The sequence below is a fragment of the Urocampus carinirostris genome, chromosome 14 (genome assembly GCF_059441175.1).
Source record: "Urocampus carinirostris isolate Australia breed hairy pipefish chromosome 14, RoL_Ucar_1.0, whole genome shotgun sequence".
In the NCBI taxonomy this organism is placed as follows: Eukaryota; Metazoa; Chordata; class Actinopteri; order Syngnathiformes; family Syngnathidae; genus Urocampus; species Urocampus carinirostris.
The window spans coordinates 18615574-18631101 of record NC_142362.1 but is presented as its reverse complement, the minus strand read 5'-3'; the positions used below and the strand labels follow the sequence as shown (position 1 = coordinate 18631101).

The 15528-nt window shown below is 42.4% G+C and overlaps 2 protein-coding genes across 4 annotated transcripts in view; one reads left to right on the top strand and one right to left on the bottom strand.

Moving 5' to 3' along the window:
- Positions 1-1399, bottom strand: part of pde1a (phosphodiesterase 1A, calmodulin-dependent) — a 33088-nt gene extending 31689 nt beyond the window's left edge. Inside the window, exons 1-2 of one of the 2 annotated variants that reach the window (XM_088353579.1) lie at positions 336-1399; positions 218-305 (exon numbers count right to left, since the gene is read on the bottom strand). In XM_088353579.1, the coding sequence (XP_088209705.1) occupies positions 218-305; positions 336-900 (653 nt within the window). In that variant the 5' untranslated portion in view covers positions 901-1399. Of the gene's footprint in view, positions 1-217 lie in introns of both variants that reach the window. The other variant, XM_088353578.1, reaches the window with a different exon arrangement.
- frzb (frizzled related protein) lies at positions 892-15441 on the top strand. Of its 2 annotated transcripts, none has more exons than XM_088353581.1 (8): positions 892-1428; positions 9947-10195; positions 10274-10309; positions 11476-11532; positions 11606-11671; positions 12927-13137; positions 13209-13272; positions 15035-15441. In XM_088353581.1, the coding sequence occupies exons 2-8, from the start codon at positions 9988-9990 to the stop codon at positions 15092-15094; spliced, it is 702 nt and encodes a 233-aa protein (XP_088209707.1). In that variant the 5' UTR covers positions 892-1428; positions 9947-9987; the 3' UTR covers positions 15095-15441. The 2 variants fall into 2 exon arrangements, with proteins under 2 accessions (XP_088209707.1, XP_088209706.1); XM_088353580.1 differs by lacking the exon at positions 892-1428 and adding an exon at positions 4768-5008.
- The last annotated feature ends 87 nt before the right edge of the window (positions 15442-15528 follow it).

Here is a 15528-nt window from a genome sequence, read left to right as displayed (position 1 = left end):
ACCACCCCCACGCCCCCATCTACCTTCTGAAGCCCTGCCCCTACATTCCAAAAAAAAAAACCTCAGACCTGGTCAGCGAGTCCCCTTTTACTTTAGGCCAAATTGCCCTCACGTGGGTGGGCACACCCTGCCATTTGTGTTATGTCTCAGGGGCCAGTTCTCGCCCCAGGAACAACATCTGTATTTTGAAACAATGTAAGTGTTGTCGTCTACTTACATTCCTCGCAGGCGAGCCAGAACCAGACTGTTGTGGTTTTGCTCCAGAGGGTCCACCAAGTCTTGCAGCTCCTCTTCCTGAATCTCCTTTTGCTCCTCCTCTTTTGGATGCTTCTCCTCCCGCTGCAGCACCCCTTTCAGTTCTGGTTGCAACTCCACATCTTGATCCTCTGATTTAGAGCTCTGAGCAAGCAGAACCTCCTCCTCCTCCTCTGCTGGATGCTCCTCCGGCTGCACCTCCTCAGCTTGTTCTTCTGATTCAGTGCTGTGAGCAAGCAGACCCTCCTCCACTTCCTCCTCCTGTGGCATCTCCTTCAGTCCTGGTCGCACCTCCTCAGCTTGATCCTCTGCTTCAGCACTGTAAACAAGCACAACCTCATCCTCCTGGTCTTCATTTCCTGGTATCTGGTTCTCCTCTGGCAGCATCTCCTCGACTTGATTCTCCACCTCATCTTTCTGTTGCAGCATCAGGTGCTCCTCCTGCTCCATGCTGAGATCTTTCAGGACCTCCTCTTCTGCCTCCTGTTGCTCCTCATCAGCTGGCTCTTGCAGTGCCTCCTTTTCCTCCTCCTCATTTGGTTGCGTCACCTCCTGTGACTCTTGCTCTTTTTCTTCTTCTTGATGCGCCTCCTTCTCTTCCTCCTCCAGGAGCATCACGGCCTCCTTTGGGCCGTGGGCGTTCATGTGGAGGAGGAGGCTGAGAAGAAACGGCGCAAGTTCATCAACTCCCTATTCGGGGACGGGCGATCTCCGCGGCAACGATGATGCTGACAGAAGAGGAGAACCAGGAGAACTAAGAGGAGAACCGGGAGGAGGCGCAGTTTTGGAGGTGTCGCTGCGGCAATGAAGGCGGTGAAGATGGAGGAGCAGCTCGGAGAGAAAACGAGAGAAAAGGGCGAGCGAGCAGCGGTGGAGCGTTAAATGGCGATGGCGTTACCACGGCAACGCCAAAGCGGCCGGACTGTTGCTAAGAGTGATGGAATCCTGCGGTACACACACAAAGAAATAGGAGGGGGACAACAGGGGAGGGTGCGGGTTTGCAAATATTCGCTCCCCAACTTGCAGACTCTTTGCCATCTCCTGAATTCCTTCAGTCCCCCACCCCATTTCAGGAGCCTCGGAGACGGCACCTAGTCATGTGTTGGCAAATGCAAGGATTCTATGAAGCAGCTCTTTGAAGTGAGCGACGGGAGCCAGCTCCCTTCGAGATAGGTATGTGTCGTTCAATGACCCATGTCTTTAAGGTGAACGACAGGAGCCGGCCCCCTTTGATATAGTGATGTGTTGTTGGCGGATGGAACGGCTCTTATGATGCGGCTCTTTGAGGTGATCGAGAGGAGCCGGCTCCCTTCGAGATAGGTATGTGTCGATCATGTACACTGTACAATTATTGTACATAATGGCTCAATGACCCATCTCTTCAAGGTGAACGACAGGAGCTGGCTCACTTTGATATAGTGAAGTCATGTTTATTTGTGACGCCCTTAATCACAAAGAGTCCCAAAGGGCAGCACAGACCACAGATTATTGCAAACCACAGACTCCTCAGTAGCCTAGATGGTAGTGTGCCCGCTTTGAGACTGGGAGGTCGCTGGTTCGCGCCTCGACCGAGACATACCTAATTGGTATAATGGCGGCGCCCTCTGGCTGCGGCTGCATCGACTTGCTACAACGGGTCAGGTGTATCGACATTTCGTTCTGTGTACATTGTTACAAAGAATGACAATACAAAGGAAATTATTATTATTATTATTATTAATACACCACCCCTTGATCTAAAACCTACATGAGGGCAAGGAAAAACTCAAAAACCTCACCATGAGGAAAATGAAGAAGGGACCTCACATGAGGTAATTATATAATAATTAATAATACAACAGTAATAATAATCAGGATCAATTCATAACTTAAACAAAATGGAATCAAACATTGGAAAGCAGCAGAGCATTTCTGAGGCAGCGTTGTTCACATTTGTTTGGTTTTGCTTTTTTGAGTTTTCTGTTTTTTATAATATTTGAGCCTATCCTGTCCCTTATCAAAGAAAATAAAGTTTAAAAAGTGCTTTAATTTTAGTGGGTTCTTGGGTTGAATTTGGGGAGCCTGAGCACCCCCAATAACGGGCTAGTTACGCTCATGGTTTGCAGTGGTTTTGTGGCACGTGTCTACTCGACAAGACGGGAAAGCCGCAGTGATGCAAACTGTCCGCTAGGAGGCGTCACCTCCTCACTGGGACAATCGCACCAGATGTTGGGAGGCAAACGCGCTTGACGCTTCACCACAAAATGACGAGTGACGTCACTAAGGCCACCAACTGACAAGTGACGTCACCACAGCCACATTGAAATGTTGGTGTTGCAAGGAGGCAGAGCAAAAAGTGACGTCACAAGAGAAGCTGCTGCAAATGTTGCTCCTTTCTCCAGCATCTGCTTTTAGATCCATCTTGGAAAAGATTGAGGTACTTTCCGAGCACGTTTTTGTTCTAAAACAACCAATTTTTCTTTTTCCTTTGACTTTTCCTGGCACTTTTCATCTCCTTGACGCAAGTTTTGGACTTGTATGTCAGTCCTGAGGGAGAAGGTGGAGCGGGGGCGGGACGGAGGAGCATCCATTCGAACAACATATTCGTGATGGGACGCAAAAACACTGAGGGGGGAAGGAAGGAAAGGGGGAGAAAAGAGGGAGGGATTTAGGGGATAGAAAGTGCTGACGGCTCCCTTCTGCGAGTTGAGGCGTGAGTCACAAAAGTCGGACGATGCGTTACGTTGTGCGTGCGCATGCGTGCTGGCAGTCAGTCAAGTCAAACAAGAGAAGCTTCTGCTGCAACATCTGACAAGCATTAGCACCGTGGCACGCACGCAAAACATTGGAACACAGAAATAAAGAAAGGAAGACAGGGACACAGAAAAGAAAAAGGAGAAAGAAAAAGAAATAAGGTGAGAGATGATTTCACAGTTTCATTTGGCAATAACAAAAATTAGGAAACATGCAAGCAAGGAAGGAAAAAAAGAGCAAGAAAAGAAGGAAGAAAGTAAATAAGTCAAAATAGAGAGGGGGGAGAGAGGAAGGAAACAAGCAGGAAAGTAAAAAAGAGAAAGGGGGGAAATTAAAGAAAGATGGATAGAAAGAGCAAGAAAAGAAAGAAGAAAGTAAATAAGTCAAAAGAAAGAAGGGGAGAGAGAAAGGAACCAAGCAGGGAAGGAAAAAAATAAAGAAAAGGGCGTAATTAACGAAAGATGGATAGAAAGAGCAAGAAAAGAAGGAAGAAAGTAAATAAGTCAAAAGGGAGAGGGGGGAGAGAAAGGAAACAACCATGGAAGGAAAAAAGAAAGAAAATGGGAAGATTAAAGAAAGATGGATACAAAGAGCAATAAAAGAAGGAAGTAAATAAGACAAAAGAGAGAGGGGAAGAGAGAAAGGAACAAGCAGGGAAGGAAAAAGAAAAAGGGTAACAAAAGAAAGATGGATAGAAAGAGCAAGAAAAGAAGGAAGAAAGTAGATAAGTCAAAAAAGAGAGGGGGGAGAAAGGAAACAAGCAAGGAAGGAAAACAAAGAAAGGGGAAGGAAAACAAAGAAAGGGGGAACTAAACATGGATAAAAAGAGCAAGAAAAGAAGGAAGAAAGTAAATAAGTCAAAAGAGAGAGGGGAAAGAGAGGAAGGAACCAGCAGGGAAGGAAAATGGTAGAAAAGGGGAAAACAAAAGAAATCTGGATAGAAAGAGAGGAAGGAAACAAGCAGGGAAGGAAAAAGTAAGAGAAGGGGAAACTAAACATGGAAATAACTCAAAAGAGAAAGAGGGAGGAGAGGAAGGAACAAGCAGGGAAAGAAAGAAAAGAGGAAAACAAAAGATGGATAGAAAGAGCAAGAATAGAAGGAAGAAAGTAAATAAGTCAAAAGAGAGAGAGGGGAGAGAGGAAGGAAACAAGCAGGGAAAGAAAAAAAGAAAGAAAAGGGGAAATTAAAGAAAGATGGATAGAAATAGCAAGAAGAAAAGAAAGAAAAAATAAACAAGGACAGAAAGGACTGAAGGGAAGAAAGAGTGAGAAAGAAAGATCAAGTGGATGAAAAGGAAGCAAGGAAGAAAGTATACAAGCAGAGAGGGAGAGAGAGAGAGAGAGAGAGACAAGCAGGAAAAAAAGCTGGGAAAGAAAGACTGAAAGAAAGGAATAAAGAAGGAAAGACCAACAAAAGAAGGAAGGATTAAAGGAAGGACGTAAGGAAGAAAGTTAATAAAGAGAGAGAAAAGAAAGAAGCTACAAAAGAGGGCAGGAAACAAGCAAGCAGGGAAACAATCGGGAAAGGAAAGAAAGAAAGTTGGAAAGAAGGAAAGAAAGAAGGAAACCACTCAGGGGGTAACTGGAGGACCCCACTTCCCTCCCCGTTTTTAAAATAACTGTAACTAATGACTTTTTTCAGTAACGCGAGTACAAGAAAACAAGAGAACGAAGGCGAGAGGCAGGGTGAAGCCAAGGTGAGGAAACAGGGGTGGCCGAAGAGGAGGAGCGATGGAGGGAGGGGGGGAGGCGGGGCGTCCCGTCCCCTAATAAGCGGCATTTGTGAGGAAGAGGGGGCCAGAAAGGCTGCTGGCCATGAGGCAGTGGGGAGCCCTGATAGCGGCGCTAAGCGCCTGCTGCTGTTGCACGATGTCGCCAGCGGGGGCAGCCTCGTGCGAGCCTGTTCGAATCCCGCTGTGCCGCTCCATGCCCTGGAACATGACCAAGATGCCAAACCATTTGCACCACAGCACGCAGGACAACGCCGTCCTCGCCATCGAGCAGTTCGAGGGACTCCTCGGTCAGTAACAGTTCAACCCTGCGTGTCTTTATCTTTCCTTCTTCGCTCTCTTTCTGTTCTTCTTTCACTCTTTCATTTGCTCCGTTGCATCTTTCTCTCTTTTCTTTCCGTTTATTTCTCCTCGTCTCTTTCTGTCACTCTTAGCTTCTTTCGGCCCTAACTTCTCTTTCTTCCTTTCACTTTCTCTTCTTCCTCCCATTTTTTCTTTGCCGCTCTCTTGTTCTCCCTTTCTTTCTCAGTCTCTTATTCTTTTATCTTTCTTGTTCATTTTCCTTTGCTCCTCTTTTCCTTATTCATTATTCTATCACTTTCTGTCAGTCTTTCTCACTCTGCCTTTTCTCTCTCCACAGCTGCCTATTTCTCTATCTCATCCCTTCACTCCCTTTTCCCCCTTTCCTCTCCTCATCTCTTTCCGTCACTCTTCTTTCCTTTCCAGTCTTAACTTCTCTTTCTTCCACTTTCTCTTCTTTCTCCCATTTTTTCTTTGCCACTCTCTTGTTATCCCTTTCTTTCTCAGTCTGTTATTCTTTTATCTTTCTTTTTCATTTTCCTTTGTTCCTCTTTTCATTTTTCATTATTCTATCACTTTCTGTCACTCTTTCTCACTCTTTGCCTTATGTATCTCCACAGCTGCCTATTTCTCTATCTCCTCCTTTCACTCCCTTTTCCCCTTTCCTCTCACCTCTTTCCGTCACTCTTAACTTCTTTCCTTTCCTGTCTTCTCTTTCTTTCTTTCACTTTCTCCCCTTTTTTTCTTTGCCACTCTATTGTTCTCCCTTTCTTTCTCAGTCTATTTTTCTTTTCTTTTTCATTTTCCTTTGCTCTCTTTCCTCCTCTTTTCTTTATTCATAACTCTTTCTATTACTTTTGGTCACTCTTTCTTTCTCACTCTTGGCCTTTTCTCTCTACCCAGCTGCCTATTTCTATCTCTTTCTTTCACTTCACTTTCTTTTCCTCTCTTCCTGTCACTCATGACCTTTTCCTTTCTTCCTGTCACCCTTTTTTCCCTTTTCCGCTCTTCCTGTCACACACTCCCTTTTACTTTCTTTTTCTTTGTTTCCCTTTAACTTTCTTTTTATCTTTCTTTGTTTCCCCTTTACCTTTTTCTCCCTTTCTTTTGTCAACCCTTTTTTTCTTTCTCCCCTCGTCTTTTCTCCCCACCATCTCCATTTCTCTTTCTTTCTCGTTCTTGTCTAATGAGGAAAAGTGTCTAAGATTTCCAGTTGTGGAGTATAAAATGCCGATGTTGGCTTTCCTGTTGCCATGGTGACTCCATTAATGCTGTCTGTAATGTAAACTGACTTAATTGCGGTCCTGGTCTACGTTGACTTTCTTCCTTCTGGTGGTCTTCTACTGAGTCCTCTGTCCCAGATGTTCTTGTCAACTGCTTCCTGTCTTTGTCATGGTTTCCTCCCCCGTTGTCAGACTTTTACCAGTTAGGGATGTCTTCTCTTTAGGGTCCGTACATCTTTTTCATGGCCAAATTCAAGCACTTTCAAAGCTACTTTTCGGATTTCTTAAGTACCGCTAACAGAAGATATCTAGTGTGAATCTTGTACTTTGCAAAGCCACAAATGTATCTGCGATTTACACATGAAAAAGGCTAGATTAAAAAAATGTGAATGTGTGTCGGGAATACTCCACTGCCCTGAAATGGTTTAGTCCATAAGATTCCTAGCACCGCTCTCACCTCCCTCCCCGCTCCTATTTCGCTTGCCTAGTGTCACTTGCAGCATAGCGGCGGAGTTTGTGGAGGCTCCAGTGCGAATATGTTATAGAGTGGTAATGATAAAGAACTATTTTAACACCCAATTCCATAACTTTGTTTTCATCAGGCGCCTTGCATGGCTGACTCCCTATTGGTATGTGAGTGTTTGTGTGAATGGATAAGTGTGAAGCACATTGTAAAGCGCTTTGGGAGGTCTTCATTGACTTGAAAAGCGCTTTATAAATGCAGACCATTTACCATCAACAGATATTAGTCCTCATTTTAGCTGCATTAAATCAAACGTATCAATGATCAGCCTAGTTTAATCGTACAGTGTTGAATGATCCTATATCACTTTAACCCTTTGACGTTCCACCAACCGACTGTCAGACTGTTGTCACCAGTCACTGACATACTGTGTCATGCCACTTCTCATTGGGAAGCTTAACCTTTTGGGATATAAGATATTACAAAAATACACTCGTTACAGAAACATCACAATCAGTTTGAAACAAGATACCCAAAATCTATAAAGCCGGCATAACTCACCCATAAGTGCTATGAAATGCTACTCATGTCACAATTCCTTGCAAATATCGTGTGGGTTCCTTCACGAAGGCCAGTGAATCCAACTGTGTAAACACGATAATGCAGACCCATTTAAAAAAAAAAAAAATCGCCTGAAAGCATTTCTGCCGAATTTGACGATCTTTGTTGTATTCTGTTTGTTTTGCTCCACCATTCCCCATTAAAAATAAAAAGACTCATCAGATGATTTCCATTACTGCTGTTAGCCTCTGACCTTTTGATTGACTTGGCTCTTGGCCAATTGCAAGCTTTTTTTCCACAGTCTGCAGCCTGTGACAATCTAATTAGGCCTGTCTTGAATAAAATAGTCATGACCTACTTCAACTTCAAAAATCTTTAACCAATACTGACTGATTCAAATGTGGATTGACACATTGGTTAGCCAATGAAATTTACAACGTAATTTTCGGGCTGTATTGCAATCACAGTTGAAAATAATCATGCATAAATAGAGCCCAGGATCCCTTTCTACGAGCGATTATCATGCACAAGTGTGCACAACCATGGATTGACTTCTGTAAACACCCAAAGAAGTCAAACATTTACAACTCTTTTACAATGTCTAAAAACTGCCCAAAGTAAAATACACGAATGCAATGTTTAGAGGGTTGTAAACTAGTCGTCTAAAAATGACCACTTATGGAAAAACCTAGATCTACCATGTAAATAGCAAATATATTTGTTTGAGACAGGTGTTGGGTAAAAATGACAGCAATATGAGACTTAAATTTTCCGTCGCAGGAAGTTCTTCCCATTAAAATTTACCATTTGGAAATGCTACCTTATTTTTTTTTATTTTTTTGCATGGCCATAATAAATATCCATAATTGGCATGTAATCTTAAACAGGGCACATTTTATAGTGCCCTGGTTTAGGCCTAGCATGCACCTATCCTCTTGGGCACGACCCATAGGGGGCGATGATGCTTTACAGGTCCGTGGCATACAAACTAAAGTAGCTGCCGTTAATCATTAGAGAATAAATTCGAAGTTAAAAGGAAGCCACTAGAAAGCAGTAATGGCATAATTTTAAGCAAACTCGTGAAACATGACAACAATTTCAAGCATTTAAAGGAGCTGACGCACTTTTCAATCCTACAAACCACAACATTAAAATACAAGCATTCTCAAGGATTTCGAGCACCCGTACGAACCCTGGTCTTATCTTCATAGCCAGTGACGTGCTGTCAGGGGAGGCAGCTGAGGCTGTGCCTCACCCATCATCAGGGAAATCAAAAAGATATGAAAGGGTCAGTGTTAAACGGACAGTTTGTAATATTTAGCACATCTTAGTAGAAAAAAAATATTTTAATATTGATTCGAATAATAAGCCAAAATACACAAATTGTCAATCATAGGGCGAGAAATTGGCATTTATCTGTCATATTTTGATTCTTTTTGATTGTTTTGGGTCTTCTTTTTTTATATCTTTTTTGTGTGTTTTGGTGGTCAAGTATTTAAGTCATGTCTTTGGTTTTCAGTTGTTTTTGGCCATTTATTGCTAGTTATTTTTTAATATAATATAGGGTGTTTTTGGTCATGATTTGATGTTTTTGTGTCATTTTTGGGTTTTTTAGGGGTCGTGTTTTGGTAATTTTTTTGTCATTTCATTTATTGTCTTTTGATTTTTTTGGGGGGGTTGCGGGCTGCGAGTTGGAAACCCTTGACTTAATGAAACAAGAGTGCAAATTGCTACAGCGATGACATCTTCAATTGGAGTTCAGACAATTTTCTTTCAAAAGTACATCAATTGATGTGTTTTGGTCCCTTGGGGTCAGTGTAGTTTGCATTCTTTCTTGCGCTTTGTAAGACTTATTTTCGGTTGCCCAACACAATAAAGCGACATCTAGTGGTTAAATAATTCACAATGTCCCTTTAAAATTCTTTCTCATTTAACTTTACCATTTTTTTTTCAAATTCACTGAACTTTAACCTATTATGAATACAATGCGTATGTGACATATTACTGTTCTTAGCAGATTCAGAGTGATGCACGCAATCCTTTTGCCTCATGGCAGAGGGCAATAAAGAGACTTAAGTTTCGGATTATTTATACAAATGGTATGCAACCTATTACTGAGCGTCTGCAAATGCAGAGTGAGGCATGCAATCCTCTTGCCTCATATCACAAGACCAAGGATTCTGATTTGGTGCCCAAATCATAGAATTAGTGATAAGATATGGAAGCTAACAGCAAGTAAGGCCATCTAGTGATTTATTTATTTTTTCTTTTGCATGTACTCTTTTTTTCGAATCTATTAATGCTTTCATTCAAAACAGCACTTAGACTTCAATTATAAGTTAAGACGATCAATGGTTTTTTCCTAAACTATAGTTTAAACATTGATTTCTTGCCTTGCCAAAAAATAGAGGACAAATGAAGAATAAATAAGATGTGGGTTAAGTTCTTTGTATACCTGACTGGCTGCTTAGCGCAATGTGTGCTATCACGCGCTATGCGTATGTGTGCTTAGCGCGATTAGCCCGGCTGCCAAACGTCACGTTCCTCCGTGCCAAACCTAACCAGAGCTGACTTTAGACCGAAGTCGGTTGTGATTTGAGGTGCACCAAGGTTCCCATTTAAGGTGTGCCGGCTGCCCCCCCTGTTGTCATTTGTTATGCTAGCTTCTATCCCAATTTCAGGGACGGGTTGCAGCGCGGATCTGCTGTTCTTTTTGTGCGCCATGTACGCACCCATCTGCACCATGGACTTCCAGCACGAGCCCATCAAGCCCTGTCAGGCGCTCTGCCAGCGCGCCCGCCGCGGATGCGAGCCAATCATGCGCCGCTACAACCACAGCTGGCCTGAGAGCCTGCGGTGCGACCACCTGCCGCTTTACCACCGCGGCGTCTGCATCTCGCCCGAGGCCGTCGTCAAGGCCGACGCACCCGGTAGGATGCCGGAAAACCACATTTCCTGCCCACAGTAAAAAAAAAAAAACCCAGCTCAGGACTTTCCCTTCCTTGCAGACGCCTTCTACCAGGACCCGGCTCGATGCGACCCAGGTAACTTGCAGCACTTGTTCACAACTCGTCCGACTTGAAAAAAACTCCAACAATAACATCAAAAAATGATCCAGAGACAACAAAAATAACTACAAAAAACTGACCAAAACAAAACCCCAAAACACTACCAAAAAAAGATCAGAAAATAATCCTAAATTACCTAAATTTTGACCAGAAAAACGTAAAAAAATAGCAAAAAAAACAACAATAAACTAAAACAATATGACCAAAAAATGATGCAGAAAACTGACCCAACTATTCAACACCCCCCCCCCCCCCACACACACACAAAAACAAACAAGATCAAAAGACAATCAAAAACAACAATAAATGAGAAAAAATAACCCCAAAACAAGCAAAACCCAAGCCAACAATTTAAAAAAACAATTACCAAAAGATGAACAAATATCACCCAAAGACGACAAAAATTGACCCAAAACACGTCAAATAAATCACAAAATAATCAAAAAAAAGATAAAAATAATTATCCACAAAAATTACATGAAAACCTCCCCAAAAAGAAAAAAAGCGACCCAAAAACAGTAAAAACATAAAAAGGTCATAAACGACACAACATGACAAAAAACCCAAACACAACCACAAACAACTAAATAAACAAAAAATGACCACAATACGACCCGTCCAAAGACAAGATAAAGTCCAGGAAACTAGCCACAAAACCCCAAAATTGACAAAAGTATGACCCCAAAAAAAAACATTGAAAAAAAAAAAATAAGACAACTAAAAAAACCAGCCACAATGAATGACCAAAATTGACCAATAAAACGCCATAAACCCGTCAAAAATTTTTTACAATTTACACAACCAAAACTGACCATTAAAAGAACAAACAACTGACCCAAAAACGACCATTAAAACGATCAAAGAACATTCGAGAAATGATAAGAGACCCCACTAAAAACATGACAGAAAAATGGGCAAAATAACTGGTGTCAATTGGCATTTGCAAGGCATTATCACCATCTATTGTTTAGGAGTGCCATTGATCCTGAGTTATTAACTTGTTTTAGCATTATTTCGTCAAGGCAAAACCCTGCGACCCACTTTTGGGTTTCAACCCTCAAGTTGAGAAACACCCGACTCACAATGCTTCCCATCCATGCGCTTCCTTTTTCCAGTCAACATGTTTTCGGTTTACTCAACAGAGTCCAGTCCAGACTTTCCACTGGACGCCAACGACCTTCAGTGCCGAGGAAGTGCCGGTAAGGCGGCTTTTGGAAGGGCCGGGGCCCCGGGCGGGCCCCCTGCCGTCGCTAACCTTTTTTTTGTGTGTAGATAGGTGCAAATGCAAGACGGTGAAGTTGGGCCTGAAGAGTTACCTGAAGAACAACTACAACTATGGTCAGTTTTTGCTGCATGAATCCGCATCAATTTTTGGAGATGTTCCATCTTTGGCTGAGGCACAAGTGCAGTTAACGCAAATTTCAAAAATCTGCCAAGTTGATTTTTTTTTTTTTTTTTGGCTTTCCTTTTAGCAAGATTTCCAGTGCAAACAAGATCTTTTCTTTCGCTGTCTTTTTTCCTCTTTCTATCTTTCTTTTTCTGTATTTCTCTTTCTCTCATTTTCTACCCTTCCTTCTCTTTACTTTCTTTCTCTTCTTCCTCTCATTCCTTCTTTCTTTATATTTCCTTCAGTTTCTCTCCCGCTTTTCCTTCTCTGACTCCCTCTCTCCTCCCTTCGTTTTCTTTCCTTCTTTATCCGTCCTCTCTCTGCCTTCTCCTTTTCTATACCTTTATCTCCCCTTTTCTTTTCCTTTCCTTCTCTCATTCTCCTCCTTCTTCCTCTTGTCACTCTTTTTCCTTAGTTCTCATTCTCCCGTTTGTTCTTATTTTCTTCCCCTCTCTCTTTTCTATTCTTTTTTAGCTTCCCTTTTGCCAAGATTTCGAGTGCACACAAACTACTTCCTTTCTGTCTTTACTTTCTTTCTGTCTTTATTTTTGTGTTTATCTACCTCTCCTTTCCATTCTTCCTTCATCATCTTCCTTTCCCTCGCTATCATTCTTTTTCTTTCCTTCATTCTCCCTCTATTTCCTTCTAACTTTCATTTTCTTTCTTTACTTTTTTTCTCTCACTCTCATTCCTTCATTCTTTTTCTTTACTTTTTTCATCTTCCTCTTTACTTCTCTTTCTTTGCCTTTCATTGAGTCTCCTCTTTCCTTAGATCCCTCTACTTACTTTTATTCTCCATTTCCCTCTCATCCTCTTTCCATTGTTCTCTTTCCCCTTTCTCCATCTCTTCACCTTTAAAACTCCTTTTCTCTGTCTCCTTTCTTCTCTCATTATCGTTCCATCTTCCACTTTCCTACCGTCTCTCTTTCTCTCCCTTTCCTTATGTCTCTTTCCTTCCATCTTTCTTTCCTTAGCCTTTTTTCTCCATTTTTTTTCTTTCTTCCTTGCTTTCATGTCATATGAAAGGATCCATATGAACTTTCTAGTTGTGGAGGAATGAAAAACGAAGATGTTGGCTTCCCTGTTGCCACGGTGACTCGTCCAATCGGGAATCCATTGACGCCGTCTGTAAAGCATTGGTCCAAACCACATTGACTTGAGATTGCGTTCTATTTGATGGCCGCTCCTTTTTGAAAATTCTTTCAGCGATTCGAGCGCGAGTTTTGGAGGTCCGCCAGCGCGGTATGGAGCCGGCCTCGGCGGTGGTGGAGGTCCGCCAGGTGCTCAAGTCGTCCCTGGTGCCCATCCTGGCCCAGGAGACCCTCAGCCTCCATTACGCCTCGTCCTGCCGATGCCCGCCCGTCGCCCCAGGAGACGACTACCTCATTATGGGATACGAGAACGACGAGATGTCCAGGTAGGCCATCGTAAACGAGCGCCAGCGTCCGATGAGTAGATTGACGGGAGAGGGCGGGGCTACTCCGGCAGGTTGCTGCTGATTGACGGCTCGCTGGTGCAGAAATGGAAGGAGAAGATGGGACGCAAGGTCAAGGTAGGACACGTCATGCTTTAGCTACCTAGCGTTAGCATTAAGCGTCTTACAAACCACAGGTCTTTTTGGGTTACTAACCCATGTGTTTCCGTCTAGACAATTTATTCGTATCCTAAATAGTCCTTGAGACATGATCGTTTTAGGTAGCATTTTTGGTTATTTTTGACCTTTTGTTGGTCTTTTTGGGTCAATTTTGGGGTCATTTTTTGGGGGCAATTTTTTGGGTAGCCTTTTTGATTTTTTTTTCGTGGTCATCTTTTTAATCTTTTTCGGGTCGTCTTTTGTTTTACAGTGGAACCTCGGTTCGCGACCATAATCCGTTCCATTTCTTTGTACGAAAACCGATTTGTACGATCACCGAAGCCGTTTTTTCCCATTAAAAGTAATGTAAAATCGTTTTAATCCGTTCCAAATCTTTGCATGTTTACCATTAACGTAAACATGAAGCTAACCCAGGCTAATCGTACGTTGACGTCAGCGTAATCTTCCGTACGAAAGATTACGCTAACATGAACGTGTAAAAATAAAAAAATCAGGTCGTTTAAGCGTTATTTAGCACCCGGGTCTCCACAACAAGTGGTGAGCAGTTAATGATAAAGAATTATGAGTAGGATTTCTTACCTTGGCGGTTGTCTGCAGAAGCCATGCTGTATTCCTGAAAGAAGGGAAACTCGCACATCTTCTTCATATTTTGCTATTATTTCTTTCTTAAATGCAATAGTTGTACGCACTACCCTTCTTTTTTCACCTGTAGCAACTTTGCTGCTTGCACCGACCTTCTTCCGAGGCATAATTAGGGGTTAAAACACTCCCTTCACCGCTTTTGAAAAACGAAAAAAGAAAGGAGTGCGCGTTGCCGTGACAACAGTTCTTCAACAGGGGTGGGGGCAATCTACACTCGTACGCCGCTCAGCGTCGCCCCTAGTTCGAACTCCGATTTTTTGAACGAAAAGCGAAGCAAGAATTTCTCGAAATTTTGGGTCGAGAACCGATTTGTTCGAACTGAGAGGCGTTCGAAAACCGAGGTTCCACTGTATTTGGTTGTTTTTTGGGGCAAAGTGGGGTGTTTTGTGGACATTTTTGGGGTCATTTTTCAGCCGTCTTTTTGGGTTGTTTTTTGGGTCACATTTTGGGTTATTTTTCTTTCTTTTTTGGTAAAACGGGGTAATTTTTTGTGTCTTTTTTGATAATTTTTGAGGTACAGTAGTCTTTTTGATGTTTTTTTGTGATCAACTTTTTAATCTTTTTTGGGTTGTCTTGTGGTCATTTTTGGGTTGTTGCATTGGTTGTTTTATTGGGGCAATGTGGGGGTGTTTTGAGGACATTTTTCAGCCGTCTTTTTGGTCAGCGGTCACATTTTTTGGTCATATTTTGGTCAAATCTAGGGTCCTACTTTGCTCGTATATTTGGGTTGTTTATTTGGGTACTTTTTGTTTATTAATTATTGTTTTTTAGTCGTCTTTTGGTCAGTTTTTTTGGTCATCTCTTGATCTTTTTGCTTGTTTTGGAATTGTTCTTTGGGCAGTTTTATCTTGTTTTTTGGGTCGCATTATTGTCGTCTTTTCTTTTTTTTTGTGTGGCTTTATTGCTTGTTTTTGTTTCTATTCATATTTTTGATCATCTAGTTTGTATTTTCCTGGACATTTCGACTGTTTGTAGGTTTTATTTTCTCATTCTTTTCGTTGTATTTCTTTTGGTCCTCCATCTCAAGCCTCATTATGGCTGAGTTATTGACTGTGCAATTTTATGTGTGTTTGCACAGCGGTGGGACGAGATTTTGCAGGGCAGGGCGCGAGCCGCCCATCGCCGGAGTCGCCACTGATTCGCCAGCTGGCACAAGGGCGGGCACAATTGCACTATCACGAGTAGCTGAATGTAGTACATTTATCTTTGCACATTTGTGTGAGGCTTCTCACCCGGCCGGGATTCCGTCATGCATGACTGACCATAGACTTAACTTCTGCCACTTTTTACAGCTTTATGCTAAATGGAAAATAAAAAAACAGAAACAATTCCTTATGATTTCCGTTGGTTAAGAATAAGCATCGCATCCTTTTGACTTCCTTTCTTTGCTCGGCAGAGGAACGGACGCTGCTCTCCAACCCCTTTCATTTTGCATCGCATGGCCTCACAAAGTCAAAAAAATAAAAAAAGCCTTTTTGTCTTTCAGCCCGTCTGTTTTTTTTTGTGCGGACAGTTAAATTAGCATGACTCTCCTCAGTTTCTGTGTTACTTTGCTGTCGTCACCGATTGTGG

Excerpts from the sequence above, each read along its gene's own strand:
- frzb (XM_088353580.1), top strand. The coding sequence starts at position 4,804 with ATGAGGCAGTGGGGAGCCCTGATAGCGGCGCTAAGCGCCTGCTGCTGT. Across the intron at positions 10,196-10,273 it reads CGTCAAGGCCGACGCACCCG|ACGCCTTCTACCAGGACCCG; the intron begins GTAGGATGCCGG and ends CCTTCCTTGCAG. Across the intron at positions 13,273-15,034 it reads AGATGGGACGCAAGGTCAAG|CGGTGGGACGAGATTTTGCA; the intron begins GTAGGACACGTC and ends GTGTTTGCACAG.